The sequence below is a fragment of the Anolis carolinensis genome, chromosome 6, assembly GCF_035594765.1.
Source record: "Anolis carolinensis isolate JA03-04 chromosome 6, rAnoCar3.1.pri, whole genome shotgun sequence".
Lineage (NCBI taxonomy): Eukaryota > Metazoa > Chordata > Lepidosauria > Squamata > Dactyloidae > Anolis > Anolis carolinensis.
Window position 1 is genome coordinate 104082896 of NC_085846.1, and position 16937 is coordinate 104099832.

A 16937-nucleotide genomic window follows, 5' to 3' on the forward strand; every position below is an offset into this window, starting at 1 on the left:
CCCTGTCTCAGGCTTGATGTATGCTGCAAGATGCATTGGAGATGTACATTTTGTAGATACCTTAACCTTGGGACGGCTTTGAACTGCATTATCGTGCCTGTGTAGAACTGCCCAGCATCTCAATGGTGGCTACTTAGTGGTCATGAATTTGGAACAGTTATTGGTCAGTAAATCTAAACCACAAAATATGGGAAAATAAAAGAGAGCAGAACTCTTTTGCAAGGGACCTTATCTCCGTTTCTTTACATACTGTTTTCTATGTGTTTGCACCTCACTTGTGTGATGAAGGAAGAGGCATGGGAGATCCACATCTTAGAAAAAACCAATTCTGCTTCATGCTCTGACTGATCAGGGAAACAAAAAATATGAAATGGAAATACTGCTCTCTAGAGGAGCTGAGAAGAGTTGTCTTTTTTAAAATGTGCAAATATAAAGTGTAGTTTGGCCACTTCCAAACTCACTAATTTTAAGTAACATTCAGGAATGCTTCCGCCAGTGAAACTACAATGAAATTTGTCAGCAATAACCTGTAGCTGAACTGTTTTGGAATTTTTATGGTAGGGTGAAAACAGATCTGTTTTGAAATTTAAGCTGAAACATGAGCTGTCTTGGGGTATGCAACAGAAACCCGTTCCCAGTTTTTGAACATTGAATCAGTGTTATTCCCACTGCAGTTTAGCTGAATGAAGAATACGGTTATACACAACTATTTGAGAGTTTAGAACATTCTTTGATACATTTTACATTTTCATCTATTCAAAATGTGTTGCGTGAAAAACCACAATACATTTCAAGCCTCCATAATACAAATCAAGCCCCTTAATATGAATTAAGGGGCACCATGCTTGAGCCAGAGTTTTTAGGAATATTGTAATTATTAATATGTGAAATATTCTACAAAACCTTTTAAAGACTGAGCTTTACATTAGACAGTTTAGGAAACTGAAAATATTTTTTGTATTATTTAAAGTATTATAATGTAAAGCATTGGAATACAGTAAGATCTATCACCGTGTTGTCAAAGGCTTTCATGGCCAGAATCATTGCATTGCTGTAAGTTTTTCAGACTGCATAGCTATGTTCCAGAAGCATTCTCTCCTGATGTTTCACCCACATCTATGGCAGGCATCCTCAGAGGTTGTGACATTTGTTGGAAACTAGGCAAGTGGGGTTTATATATATTTTCTCCCATCCTGGACATTCCACAGATATATAAACCCCACTTACCTAGTTTCCAACAAACCTCACAACCTCTGAGGATGCCTGCCATAGATGTGGGTGAAACGTCAGGAGAGAATACTTCTGGAACATGGCCATACAGCCTAAAAAACTCACAGCAACCCAGTTCTATTATTGTTTGCCAGCAGAGGGCATCACAAACAGTTCTCTGCCCTTTCTCCTTGGCACAGCTACAAAAGCTTCCAAGGTTAAATTAAACTTACGGGCAACCCAGATGTGACAACTGGAATGTGTCCTTCCTGTAGCTGAAAGGAAACAACTTTCTATTTTGGATCAGTTGATGGATAATGAGGATTAGGGTTTTTTTTGTCGTTCTCTGTGGTTGGGTGTTAGATCAGAATCTTGTCACACTACAGACTGTCCCCCACATTTGGTGAGGTAAGGAGGATAGGACCCCCAGGAAAGTGAAAAAACATGGCTTTTGAAAATGCTTTTTTAAACAATCAGAGTGCATGTAGACCAGGCATGGGCAAACTTTGGCCCTCTGGGTGTTTGGACTTCAACTCCCACAATTCCTAACAGCCTACCGTAGGGCCAAAACACCTGGAGGGCCAAAGTTCATCCATGCCTGGTGTAGATTGTTGATTTAAATCAGTTTGATACTACTTGAACTGCATGGCTCAATGCTATGGAATCTTGGGATTTGTAGTTCGGTGGAGCACCAGAACTCTTTAGCAGAAAAGGCTACATGCCTTGTAAAACTACAACTCCAATGATTCCATATCATCGAACCCTGGCAATTCTGGTGTTGTCAAACTGCATTAATTTGACAGTGTAGGTGCACCCTTGGTTGTGGCAGGAAATTCAACTGGAAGTTTTGAGAACCCACCCAGTGTTATGATTCTGGGACCATGTTGACATGGTGTCACCCATTCTGGAGACTGCAAGGTTGTGTGTGTGACACAAAGAAAACTCATCTGCATGAACATAATGCTTGTAAGTCCACGTGTGCTTATTATTATGATATACTGGGTTATGAAATGGCTGGCAATCACATCTTCCTGGTATTTGGACTTGCAGGGACATGTAAATGAGAGATTGCTTACTCTATATACTCAGCTAAGCAGCTGATGTAAAATATCCTGGCTAGTCTTGAAGTTTCCTATAGTTTCTGTAGCCATGCAAAATATAGAGTAAAGGTCTGATTGATTGATGTCTCAAACATTGGATATAAAAGCTATCTTTGGCGAGATCTACACTCCCATATAAAACAGTTCGAACAGCCTTATATGGTCAGTGTACAGGCACAGGCAAACTTCGGCCCTCCAGGTGTTTTGGACTTCATCTCCCACAATTCCTAACAGCTGGCTGGGAATTCTGGGAGTTGAAGTCCAAAACACCTGGAGGGCCAAAGTTTGCTCATGCCTCGTGTAGACCCATATAATGCTGTTTATTGCAGTTCAACCTGCATTATATGGCAGTGTAGATCCAACCTTAATGGGAATTCTTATGGTGTGTCTTCAAGTAACTTATGATGACCCTAAGGTGAACTTATTATGTGGTTTTCTTCACAAGATTTGTTCGGAGGTTTGCTTTTCTCTAAGAGAGTGTGACTTGCCCAAGGTCACCCAATAGGTTTCTGTGAACATACAGGGATTTGAACCCCGGTCTCCAGGGGCATAGTCCAATACTCAAACCAGTACACTATGTTGTTTCACGCTCCCTGTGGTACAGTGGGTTAAATCCTTGTGCTGGAAGGACTGATGACTTGAAGACTGGGTTTCTGACCTGAAGGTTGCTGGTTGAAACTGGGGAGAGTGCGGATGAGCTCCCTCTATCAGCTCCAGCTCCATGAGGGGACATGAGAGAAGCCTCCCACAAGGATGGTAAAAACATCAAGACATCTGGGCATCTCTTGGGCAACGTCCTTGCAGACGGCCAATTTTCTCACACCAGAAGCGACTTGCAGTTTCTCAAGTCATCCCTGACATGAAAAACCAAAACCATGTTGTTTTTCTTGCTTGCTTCCTTGCTTGGAAAGAAACTTGACCAGGACTGAGCTGGATGTGACCACAATTCAAATATAGTACAATTCACTTCTTCATAGGAAATTCTGACTGTAGGTTGCAATAATAATAGTTGACTATTGGCACAAGCTAAAACCAGGTAGGCCCAGCATAATGTAGAAAAAAATATAGTGTACAGTCAGAATATACAGTGCATAGACACAGGTGATAATCTGCACACGTAATAGTTTTTTCCACTACACACACACACACACCGTATATATGTCAAATGGTACAGCTGAGCCCTCCAATACATCATTGAAGGGATACATTTTAGTACAATTCTATTGTAAATATTAAGTCTTTTTTGACATATCAACCTGAATACATCCCATTTCATAATCTAAACAAGGCAAGCACTTGGAAATGGAATGCACCATTAGAAATGAGAAAGTACCAGGGAATTTATGACCAAAATTTTGACAAATTATACTGCCTGCTTGGCTAAAAAAGGATTATCGTACTGGGCTAGAATACTATAATGGGCTGACTTGGTAGAAAACAGCCTCCTATGTCCCTCCTTTACTTGGAAATGTCTAATTTTAAATGGCCGGTAGGTGGCGGTAGTCCCTCACTTTTGCGCAATAGTATATGCTTGTACTTTCCCAACTTTTACTTTCCAGCACACTTTCTGAACCATCCATCAGTTGCAGAAGTCTCAACAATGTCTTATTTGAATATGCAGACTATACAATCAGAATCATTTCCGTTTGGCAAAGCCATGGCTGCTCTGACATGACTGTTAACAAAGACATCTACTAAACAAGCATCAATCCCGAAGGGAGTTTAAATCACTTTACTTTCAGGGCAAGAACACTTAACATTGGCATGAAATTTCCGATTCATTCGTCTGATTTGCATTGCCCAGTCCCACCAGCTACCTGAAAGTGGGAGGAAAGGTCCCAAAAACAGACACCCAATTTTAAGATTAGTTACTAGGACTAAGGTTTGTCCAAAATAGAATTCTCCCCTCCCCAGAATGGCTTTAGTTAACATTGCAACACAATGTATTTCAAAGCAATAAATGGTATAGTACTGTGTACTAGAACATACAAGACCTCCCAACTTATGCTTTCACTTCTACAGGCTTAACTCTATTTTACATCCCCCCCCCCCCCATGGATTGCAGAAACTATTATGATTATAGGTGGCTTGGATTACAATTCCCATCAACCACACCATTCCCATGCTAGCCAAGATGATGGGATCAAAAGAGTGCCAGTATGAAGAAGGCCAATCTGAAGTGTTTATCACAATGGAAGAAGAAACAGATTCCAGTAGCCAACTGGTTCAATTTCTGCCACCAAATAAATGACAACCAACTAAAGCTTTCCTTTGTTATAGTAATAAATCTATGAACTATTTTAATTGCGTTCTGCAACTGATTCCCTGAAAGCTCCTCTTCCTTTGCATGGCTTGGAAAAGTGACCATTGTGGACGAAAGCTCCAAGAATCCCCCAATCAGCATGGCCACAATGGCTAGGGGATTCTGGGAGCTGTAGTCCAGAAAGGTACTTCCCCAGTCTGAATCCTTTCCAAATACATTCACAAACTCACCTATAACTAACTGTTATGCTATTAAACAAACTATCTGCTCAACTTTTAAACAAATATCATGGCATGTCTAAAAATAACAGCAAGAATAAAAAATAAAATAAAAACATGACATATTACAGTCATCTCAGGACACTGTTGGAAAATATGACAATATTTGTTTTTTGGTGCATTGAAATCTTGAATTTTAAGAACTATAGAACAGTTCAAGGGATGTGAAGAATAGAAGGCTTCTCTATAAACAAAAGCATACAGTGTCTGATCTGGAATAGTTCTTTGGGTGAAGAGAAGAGTTTTGGGATATAATTATTCCAAGAAAAAACATGCTTTACATTGGGACAATTCTAAATGAGTAGACCACCTGTAGCGCATTCAGGGGCATTTCCCCCCTCTCTTCCCTCCACCTCCTCGTCCTGCCACATCCCATTACAATACTCTAACCTTGGGCCTTACTGCCAGCAGCCTTGGCTAACAATGGCAAGAGAAGCTGTTTAAAAGGCTGTCCACTTGTTTTTCCTCCCTCTGGAGTTCACTAACTTAAAAAAAAAAGCCCCAACATTCTTTGAATTGAAGAACTTTGAGACTCCACGGTGGTCAATTGGTCTACAACAAGAGAAACTAGCCAGGAAGACTGGTCTTCTTTTTTAAAGAAACTCTATGCATGACATTCAGAGAAAAGATCAAAGTTTTTGCCAGACTTGAAAAGAATTGGGATTCCTACAGATTCATTTTGCATTCCTGTTTTTAAAGGAGAGATGTTCTAAACAACAGGTAAAAAGTCCAAACTGCTTTTAAGGAAAGCATTCTGCTCATTCCAATTATTATTTAGTCCCAATGAGAGGACAATCTCCATTTCTGAAAAAGAGAAGCATTGGATGCATGTAAGTATGGGCTGTTTAAAATCATGCTATACGCTTCTGTCATGAAGCAGCGTTAAGATTTCTGCCTCAGCCTGCCGAAGCAGCAGGTGCTTACCCAAACAAGCATGGACAACACACAGGAAACCTTGTCTCCAACATTCCTAAGGAAACATTCGTTTAGTCAAAGTCATAACAAAAAGGGGAGAGATGAATGCCTTTGGAAAATACCTTCCTACCCAGAAATGATAGCAAAGAATGGAGGCTGCCGTTGCCTTAAATACTGTCAGCCTTGGAAAATTAAACTTTCTTGGACTCCTAAACTGTCAGAATTCTTTCTCTCTCCCCACAAATTGAGGATTCTGGAAATTGGCATTCCAAAACGTTTTAATTCCCAAAGTGCTCAAAGGTGCATCTACCCTGTTAGAATCATTGCAGTTTGACCCCACTATGACTCCAGTAACTCAATGCTATGGAATCATAGGAGTTGCAGTTTGACAAGGTCTGTCACCTTCTCTGCCAAAAAGTGCTGCTGCGTCACCAAACTACGAACCCCAAAGCTCCACAGCAGTGCTTCTCAACCTGTGGCTCCCCAGACGTTTTGGCCTTCAACTTCCAGAAATCCTAACAGCTGGTAAACTGGCTGGAATTTCTGGGAGTTGTAGGCCAAAACATCTGGGGATCCATAGGTTGAGAACCACTGCTCCATAGCATTGAGCCATGATAGTTCAAGAGGTGTCAAACCACATGAATTCTACAGTTTAGACCAGGCATGGGAAAACTTGGGCCCTCCAGGTGTTTTGGACTCCCAACTCTGTAACCAGTAGGCTGTTAGGAATTGTGGGAGTTGGAGTCCAAAACACCTGGAGGGCCCAAGTTTGCCCATGCCTGGTTTAGACGCACCTAAAGTCTATGGGAAATCAGTAGTCAAATTTTCTATTTTTCTAGTACCAACTTCCATGATTTTATTTGCCTGGTGGTTGCAATGAAGCTGCTCTGAAAACCACATCACAAGAGATTACATGCCCCAGGTACTTGTGCCTCCTGTCTTGTAGCTTCCACAGAATTCAGGTGGAATTATTCTTGGCAAACTGCTTGCTGATAGTTATTCTATAACCTCAGCTCTTCACAGCTTCCAAACATGAATAGGAATTACTTACTTCAGCAAAAACAGCAGAGTGGTCACAACTTTGCCAACTCTGCTCCCTAATCCAGACGCAGAGAATGTGTAGCCATCAAGGTGATACTGGATTTCAGCTCTCATCACTCCTTGCCTTGATGTGATGGGAGCTGGACTGAAATTTCCCCACTAACATATTTCCTGAGTTAGGGAAGTGAACTTGTGATGCTGTTGAACTCCGGTTCCTATTAGTCTTTAGCAGTATGGCCAATGACGAAGAATGATAGAAAGATTTGTTTATCAAAATTTGGAAGGCAACATATTTCCATCATTCCTGACTATCCAAGATTTCATTTGGAATGATGGGATATGAAGTCCCAACAAGATAAGGACATCCACATGTTTCCACATCCCTGACTTGGGAGGGACACCAGAGTGCAATCCCTGAAACAAATTCTGGATTTTCCTATTCATTGTAACAGTTTCCTGGTTTTCACATTTTCCACAGAGCCAATAAGGCATCAACAGGGAAAACTCCTTGATTCCAATAAAACCATTTATCATTTTATTGACAAAATAGAATACTCAAATATTTGCTCTTAGGAGGGAGCAAGATATGATAAGCCTCTAAACTTTTTTTCTTTTAACAAAAAAATTTACAGACTGTATAGCATTTGGATTATATACATATCTTACAAGTTTTGTACAAGGTACCAAATAATTATATAAATACATCCTTTAACATAAGAAACCCGTATTTATCTGGGGCATATAATTAAGACATGGTTTGGATTTAAGGCATCTGCCCATTTTTTAGTTTTTTTAAAAAAAAGGAGATTTTCCCCCATTTCCCGCCCACCCTTGCAGTCATGTCAGACATCAGCGACTTTTGCTGAGTTGGAAGGGAAGAGAAAAAGCAAGTAGGAAAGCCCTTCACAACCAAGGGTCTCTAGCCCCGCTCTTGAGGACAGTCTTGGTCTTGACAGATGTCAACTCCTATCTCACTTTCCACAACAGAGGTTGGTAGTTCCTTGCAAGAAATATGAAATCTGGAATGAGGGAATGGGGCTCAGGGAGGCGATCTGGCACTTGGGAACCTCCAGTAGTGGTAGATTGTCCTGCACATGAGGAGGCCATGAGGAAGTTCACTGACAAAAGCAAAAGCAGTTTCAAAAGCATGGTGCCCCCTTTTTTTTACACCTGGGACAAGGGCATCTGTTTTGGGTACGAGACTGAACTGGCAGTGCCAGACCTCCACGTCAAGCCGGTGCTGATGTCACTGTACATGGAGCCCGCTCCGCCCCCGAGTCCCCCCACCGCTGCTGCTGTCACCATGCCCCCCATGCCACCGTTGCCCACGACAGCACCAATGTTCCCAGAGGCCACGGCAGCAGCCGTCCCCTTGCTGGCCCAGCAGCAACGTGTGCACAAGGCTTTCCAGGACTCCAGCGTCTTCCCGGACCAGACCCACACCCCGGAAGTGATGCCCACCACCAGGCACATGAAGTATTTGAGCATGAAGACGGCGTAGTCCGGCCGGCGGGCCTGGTCGGGCTGCTGGTCCCGGAGGCAGGGGCAGTTGTGGGTGGCCTCCCAGCGCGGCCGGTTGTGCTGCTCGTAGAAGAGGCAGGCCACCACGCTGGCCGCTGGGACAGTGTAGAGAACGGTGAAGAGCCCCAACCGGATCATGAGCTTCTCCAGCTTGTGTGTCTTGGTGGGCCCGCCCTGCTGCTTGATGACGCTCCGGATGCGGAAGAGCGAAACGAAGCCAGCCAGCAGGAACATAGAGCCAATGGCCAGGTAGATGAGCAGAGGAGCCAGCACAAAGCCCCGCAGGTTCTCCAGACTCTGGTTGCCCACGTAGCAAATGCCGGCCACGGGGTCCCCATCCACCGAGCTGAGGGCCAGCACCGCAATGGACTTGACGCTGGGCAGCAGCCAGGCTGCCAAGTGGAAGTACTGGGCATAGCTGGCGATGGCCTCGTTGCCCCACTTCATGCCTGCCGCCAGGAACCAAGTGAGGGAGAGGATGACCCACCAGATGGAGCTGGCCATGCCGAAGAAGTAGACCAGCAGGAAGACCACAGTGCAGAGGGCCGGCCCCGTGCTCTCGTAGCGCACATGCTCAGCCCCGGCTAGTTCCGGCTGCAGCTCAGCGGCACCCCCTGCTGCACCACGACCTCCCACTGCCACTGCTGCCGCCCCGGCGGAAGCGCCCGAAGCACCAGATGGCCCAGCTGCCGCCGCCCCACCACTGCAGGCCACCTTCTCGTGCCCGGCCACCAAGCGGACCAGGTAGCCCAGCGAGACGAAGAGGTAGCAGGCGGCCAGGAAGACGATGGGCCTCTCGGGGTACTTGAAGCGCTCCATGTCGATGAGGAAGGTGGAGACGGTGGCGAAGGTGGAGAGGAAGCAGAGGATGGACCAGAGGCCGATCCAGAAGGCGGTGAAGGCGCGCTCGTCGGGGGTGAAGTAGGGGTTGTGGCAGGGCAGGGCGCAGTTGGGGATGCGCCCGGTCTGGACGCGGTTGTAGAGCGGGTGCCTCTCGCTGGCCACCGAGACCATGGGGGCGCGGCAGCGGCAGCCGGGCTCGCAGGGCGGGGGCGCCCGGGGCGGCGGCGGAGGCAGGGGCGGGAGGGGCTTGCGCGGGGGCGCCCGGGGTGGCGGCGGCGGCGGGGCCTGCGGGGGCGGCGCCGGGGGCGGCGGGGTGGCGGCCTCGCTGCGGTTGTAGTCCATGCAGAGCGTGTCGGGGTCGCCCTGGGCCGGGAGGCGGTCGCAGCGCATGCGGTCGGGCCAGGCGAAGCCGTACTGGCGCATGAGCGGGGCGCAGCCGGCCTTGGCGCGCTCGCAGACGCTGCGGCAGGGCGGCAGGGGCTTCTTGTAGTCCTCCAGGCAGATGGGCGTGTACATGCTGCACAGGAAGAAGCGCAGGTCCGACGAGCACTGGATCTCCACCAGCGGCCAGAACTGGTGCACCTCCAGCCCGGCCTCGTCCTGCGTGTCGTGGTTGAACTGGTTGGGCATCGAGGTGTAGTTGTAGCCGATGCCTTTGCACAGCGGCACCGTGATCTCCTGGCACGAGAGCGACGCCGAGGACGAAGCTGAAGCCGAAGCCGAAGAGGAGGAGGAGGACGCGGAGGAAGAAGAGGAGGAGGAAGCCCAGGCCGGGAGCAGCGCCAGGAGAGCAAGGAGCAAACTCCGATCCATGCTGGGCGAAGGGAAACGGGCCCTAGCCCTCCTCGCCGAGCGCCAGGCTGCCTCCAAAGCAAGCCCGCTTCCAGGGAAACAGAAACAACAGCAGGCAAGGCAAGGCACCGACTCCCTGCCTCTCTTCTCTCTCTTTCTGCTCCTCCTTTGCCTCTCAGTCCGCGCTCATCCTTCCCAAGAAAATACCAAACCGCTTTCTTTTCCCTTCCAACTTTCCTCCTCAATGCTTCACCTTTTCCGGAGATCTTGCTTTGCTTCCTTCCTCGCTCTCCTTTTCCCCTCCGTGCAAGCCCCGACCCGCTCCCTGCTCCGGCAGCGCCAATCCCGGGCTCCGTCTCCGACCTCTCTTTATACCGGAGGGTGTCCCTCCCCGCCCCGCTTCGCGCCTCTGTCCAATCCGGGAAGGGCTGGGTGTTGCCGAGGGGGAGCCTCCTGCCTGGTTTAAGGTGGACCCCAGTCCGTCCCCCGTCTCTGGGAGGCGCAGCACGCCCCTGGCCCTTTAAGAGCACGCGGCCGGACGAGTTGTTGTTGTTTGTCAAGGTGCCAATGGCTCACTTCGCGCTCCTGGCAGGTAGGCTGTGTGTTTTGAAAGAAATCCCATCATCTGCTCTCAAAAGAGATTATTGACAGGCGGGATCGACACTGCCGAACAAGGCAGCTTATGCAGACCCTTCTAATGCGGTTAATAATTTAAAAATAAACTTTATTTATAGACCACCCAGTCTCCCCAAAGGTCGATTGTAAGTAAGGGCGGTTTCCAACCCATGGCAACCATGCGATGCCTAAAAATGAATAAATCAACAACATAAAAATAAGAATAAAAAATCATACAATATAAAAACACATTGATAAAACACATTAAAAATAAACATATATGCAGTTCAAACTGCATTCTTTCACAAAATAAGTTTGCTGTGAGTTTCCCAGGCTGTATGACCATGTTCCAGAAGCATTCTCTCCTGACGTTTTGCCTGCATCTAATGCAGTTAATAATAATGAAAAAAACAAAACAAAAATAAACTTTATTTATAGACCACCCTATCTCCCTAAAGGTCGATTGTAAGCAAGGGTGGTTTCCAGCACATGGCAATTGTTCAATGCCTAAACCATTCATGACTAAAAATGAATAAATAAAAAATAACATATAAATAAATTAAAATAAGAATAAAAACATCATACAATATAAAAACCTAGATAAAAACATTAAAAATAAACAAACATATATGCAATTCAAACTGCATTCTTTCACAAACTAAGTTTGCTGTGAGTTTTCCAGGCTGTATGGCCATGTTCCAGAAGAATTATCTCCTGACGTTTTGCCTGCATCTAAGACAGGCATCTAAGACAGGGCCCCTGGTGGCACAGTGTGTTAAAGCGCCGAGCTGCTGAACTTGCGGACCAAAAGGTGCCAGGTTCAAATCCCGGGAGCGTAACGAGCGCCTGCTGTTAGCCCCAGCTCCTGCCAACCTAGCAGTTCGAAAACATGCAAAATGTGAGTAGATCAATAGGTACCACTCTGGCGGGAAGGTAACAGTACTCCATGCCACATGACCAGCATAGACCATTGTCTATGGACAATGCCAGCTCTTTGGCTTAGAAATGGAGATGAGCACCACCAACCCCCAGAGTCGATCACAACTGGACTTAACGTCAGGGGAAACCTTTACCTTTTTAAGACAGGCATCTTCAGAGGTTGTGAGGTCTGTTGGAAACTAGGCAAGTGGAATAATGTTCAGGGTGGGAGAAAGAACTCTTGTCTGTTTGAGGCAGGTGTGAATCTTTCAATTGGCCACTGTGTTTAGCATTGAATAGCCTAGCAGCTTCAAGGTCTGGCTGTTCCAGTTTCAGGATCTGGCTGGACCATTCTAACAACTACACAGAGAAGCCACTGAAATCCACAAGCATGTGGACAATTTCAACAGAAAGGAGGAAACCATGAAAATGAACAAAATCTGGCTCCCAGTATTTAAAAACTCTAAAATCAGGACAGTAAATAAAGAACAATGCTCAGAAAACAGTGGAATTCCAGACATGAATAAATCAGGGCCAGCTAACATCTCCCAACAAAAGATTCTCTCAGGCAGTAAACAGCCAGACCTTGAAACTGAAATGCTAATCAAGGTGGCCAGTTGAAACATTCATACTTGCCTCCAACATTCAAGAGTTCTTTCTCCCACCCTAAACCTTCCACAGATACATAAACCTCCCTTGCTTAGTTTCCAGTATACCTCACAACCTCTAGATGTGGGCGAATTGTCAGGAGAGAATACTTCTGGAACATAGCCATACACCCCACTTGGCTAGTTTCCAACACCTCACAACCTTGGAGGATGCCTGCCATAGATGTGGGCAAAACTTCAGGGGAGACTGCTTCTGGAGCATGGACATACAGCCCGGAAAACTCATAGCAATCCTGAGGAGGAAAAGGTAAGGGCCTGAGGCTGTTAGGAATTATGGGAGTTGAAATCCAAAACACCTGGAAGGCCAAAGTTTGCCCATGCCTGATCTACACTGTAGAATTAATGCAGTCTGATACTGCTTTAACAGCTATGGCTGGGAGCTGGGGTTTGGTGTGGCATCTGCATTCTTTAACAGAGAAGGTGAAAGAACCTGTAAAACTACAACTCTTACAATTCCTTCCAGCTGACCCCTGGAAATGAAAGTATTTCATTTGTCAAACAGCATTAATGTCAAACGGCATTAATTGTACAGTGCAAATGCCTCCTTGGAGCAGACTCATGGGAATCAATGGGACAAACATCCCCATAATTTATCATCCTCTTGATTTCACGCTGGGTCTGTGCATAAGTCTGGGGCCTCCCTGTTATCACTTGTGGAATCCACTGCAGCAAAATAAATGGGATTTCCTTAATGTGCTAATCAGGAGGTGCAAGGATTTCTTGCAGCCTCACAAAGCAAATCCCATTTACTTTGATGGAATTTGAAAATGGGTGTCCCTCACTTGATTTTTTACACCAACTCAACATTTCCTTTCCTGATTACTCATCTCTCATCACTTGAGCACATAAAGCCCATGTGGCCCAGCAGTTGGTATTGCAGCAGGTGAGAACCTGGAGCTTTGAGGAAGAGATTGGATTAAAATATCTTTTCCAGGAATGTCCTCCTCCTTCTGCCCACTCCTGGATCCTAGTACTTACCTCTAGTCTCACTTATTTTACACTACAACTCCCAATATCCAGAGCCCCCAGTGGTGCAGCGGATTAAACTACCGAGCTGCTGAACTTGCTGACCAAAAGGTTGGCGGTTTGAATCCAGACAGTGGTGTGAGTTCTTGATGTTAGACCCAGCTTCTGCAAACCTAGCAGTTCAAAAACATCTAAACATAAGAGATGCTGCTTGAAGTATCACGGGGAATTATCACTGGGGACATAAAAGCTAAGGACTTGGAACTTTGCACACATAGACACTTGTACCATTTTTTTAGGATTTCAATTCCCAGAAAACGGGTATTGTTGGAGCATACTGGGAACTTTGAATTGAGAATCGTTGCAACCTTTCATATACACACAATATGTAGGGAGGATGATTATGATTATTTTAAAGCTACAACTTCCATAATCCCCCAGTTAGTATGGTCTCTCTTCCACCCCCCCCCCTCTCTCTCTCCCCCCCCCCTCGTGTACTGGGGGGATACTGGGAACAGTGTTTTTTCTAAGCTATCACCCAGGCATTCACAAAGAAAGCTTGGAAAAGTCTTTTTTTGACCAACAACCTACAAAATCCCCCAACCTGATATGAATATGTGGGATTCTGTGAGTTGCAATCTAAGGGAGCTATTTTTCCAAACTCTGCTGTCATCCATAGACCGTCTGAAATAACTTGGACAAGTTTCAAGGAATCATAAGAGTTTGAAGAGACCACAAAGGCCACCCAATCCAGCCCCTTGCCATGCAGGAAAACATCATCAGGCCACATGGCATACTGGTCAATATACGGGCGTATTGGTGGATCTGAAGTTATTGGAAGCCAACAAAATCAGCCTCTTTCTCATAAAACTTGGGAATGGACCATAACTGCCAGAATCCTCCTACCAATATGTTCACTGATATGGATTATAGTTTGGAAGAATCGCTTCCTTCAATTGTAGTTCACAGAATCTGTGAGCAGATTTTGTGAGCTGCAGTCCAAGGAAGCAGTTCTTCCACGCTATAATCCATAATCCATTATATTATTACGGTCCATAGACCCATCGGTGAGGAGCTGTGGTGGCGCAATGGGTTAAATCAGTGGTTCTCAACCTGAGGTCCCCAGATGTTTTTGGCTTGCAAATCCCAGAAATCCCAGCCAGTTTACCAGCTGTTAGGATTTCTGGGAGTTGAAGGCCAAAAACATCTGAGGACCCAAAGTTGAGAACTACTGGGTTAAACCCTTGTGCCGGCTGGACTACTGACCTGAAGGTTGAGTTGCTGACCTGAAGGCTGCCCGTTTGAATCTGCGAGATGTGGTGAGCTCTCATCTGTCAGCTCTAGCTTACAAGAACATGAAAGAAGCCTCTCGGGCGTCCCCTGGGCAACGTGGCCATTTCTCTCACACCAGAAGCGACTTACCAGGTTGCTTTTGACACGATTTAAAAAAAAATCTCATCAGTGAACAGTCATTAATAAACTCTCCCATCTCATTAAAAGCTTCATTCCATAGAACTTGGACAAGTTTCTTTTTGGTCACAGTCATATGGCATATTGTACTGGGCACCGATCTGAAGATATCACAGTCCAACCTTATTATGAGGAGAGTTTCATTTTGGACTTCAACTCCCAGAACCTCCAACCCATATGCTCACTGATATGGATGTGCCTATGGTGGTGGGTTTTGTGAGTTGTGATCCAAGGAAGAAGTTCTTCCAAGTGCTGATGTCCTACAAAGATATCTATTTAGAACTTGGCCAAGTTTCTTTTTGGTCCACAGTATCCTCCAGTCAAATGCCTCAGCAGTCGGATTTGAAGATGTTGCAGTCCGACAACATCAGCTCCTTGATCCTAAGCTTCTTAAGATCTACAGAGATACTTGAAGGAACACCTCAGCAAGCGAGAGTCCAAAAGTGGCAGGTTAAAACCAGAACCTCAATCAGTGGCTGATACCAGATGAGAAACTCCCTCCTGGACACACAAAAGACTGGGTGACTTGGAAGGCGCTGCACAGACTGTGCTCTGGCATCATGAGATGCAGAGCCAGTCTTAAGAAATGGGGCTACAAAGTGAAGTCCACTTTGTGCCACTGAGATTAACTGAGAATAAGAATTTCTTAGCATCGGGCTTTCATAAACTGGGTCTACTTCATCAAAAGCAACTGCAAATAGTGGGTGCTAGAAATATCATAGGAATGCTGAGTGGCACAACCTGGGGACTACAACAAAATACAGTGAAGACATCTACCCTCGTGCTTTGCTACTCTCCTGCTGAATACACCTCACCACATTAAAACAGTGGATGTGGCCCTTAATGAGACATTATCACAGGATATCTATGCCCAACACTGCTGGAGAAATTGTACTGTTTAGTTGGTATTGCACCACCTGAAACTAGCAGCCTGTAATGAAAGGACCAAGGCATTGACATCTCCGGCCCATCCTCTGTTTGGATATCAGCCAGCATTCCAATGACTGAAATCAATAAACAGCTTCTTAAGATTCACAGAGATAATTGCAGGAACACCTCAGTAAGTGAGAGTCCAAATGTGGCAGGTTAAAACCAGAACCTCAATCAGTGGCTGATATCGGATGAGGAACTCCCTCCTTGACACACAGAAGACTGAGTGACTTGGAAGCCACTGAAGAGAATGTGCTCTAGCATCATGAGATGCAGAGCCAATCTTAGGGCATGGGGTTACAAAATGGAATCGACGACATGCGAGTGTGGAAAAGAACAAACCACAGACCACTTACCACAATGCAGCCTGAGCCCTGCCACATGCACAACCAAGGACCTTCTCACAGTGACACCAGAGGCACTCCAAGTGGCCAGCTTCTGGTCAAAGCAAATCTAGTATAATGCCAAGTTTTAAAATTTTGTTTGTGGTTTTTCTATATATTATAACTATTCTCCGGTGCCCCTGGTGGCGCAGTGTGTTGAAGCGCTGAGCTGCTGAACTTGTGGACTGAAAGGTTGTGGGTTCGAATCCGGGGAGCGGAGTGAGCACCTAGCTGCCAACATGCAAATGTGAGTAGATCAATAGGTACCACTCCAGCGGGAAGGTAACGCCGCTCCATGCAGTCATGCTGGCCACATGACCTTGGAGGTGTCTATGGACAACGCCGGCTCTTTGGCTTGGAAGTGGAGATGAGCGCCAATCCTCAGAGCTGGACACGAGTAGACTTAATGTCAGGGGACAACCTTAACCTTACCTATTCTCAATTAGCTTCTGACACAGACAAATAAGACCCTAGATTATCAGGAAACTTTAATCTTGGACTACAACTCCCAGCGTGCTGGAGGATGCTGGGAGTTGTATCCCCAGCATCCCAAACCCCAGGCACCTGCTTGGCCTCCCATCTCTCGGAGCCACCTTAAGCCAGAGAGGAAGGAGGCGGAGGATAGACAAGGCAGCCTGCATGTTTTTTCCCCTTTCCAGCCGAGTGTTTGCTTCTTAATTGAGCCGCTGCTTCATTCCGCGCTTGTGTGCAGCTCCTGCTGGGACCGTAATTACTGTACTATCAGCGCGGGAAGAAGCTGCGAGGGTGGCGAAGGCAGGAGAGGAGAAATGGCAACAGAGCAACAAGTGGGGAAGGAAGGGAGTCTAGGTTTCTCCTGGCCACTTCCAGGCATTGTGCGTATATTTGAAGCCAGCCAAATGGGGCCAAACCTGGGTGGGATGTTGTAGTAGCAGCAGTCTGCACTTAGTAGCTATTGCTTGAGCATGTTTTCATGTATTCTATGTTTAAGTGTATTTATGTGGTTATATTTTATTGTGTGGGCTTGGTCCCCATGTGAGCCACCC

The 16937-nt window shown here is 46.0% G+C and overlaps 1 protein-coding gene across 1 annotated transcript; it reads right to left on the reverse strand.

The window, feature by feature from the left end:
* Positions 1-7318: 7318 nt before the first annotated feature.
* On the reverse strand, positions 7319-10324 carry fzd8 (frizzled class receptor 8). Its single transcript, XM_008112324.3, has one exon. It carries the CDS (start codon positions 9981-9983, stop codon positions 7971-7973), a length of 2013 nt encoding a protein of 670 aa, XP_008110531.2. The 5' UTR covers positions 9984-10324; the 3' UTR covers positions 7319-7970.
* Between the last annotated feature and the right edge of the window lie 6613 nt (positions 10325-16937).

What these genes read in the sequence shown, in the direction of transcription:
- fzd8 (XM_008112324.3), bottom strand. Translation starts at nt 9,983, where the DNA reads ATGGATCGGAGTTTGCTCCTTGCTCTCCTGGCGCTGCTCCCGGCCTGG.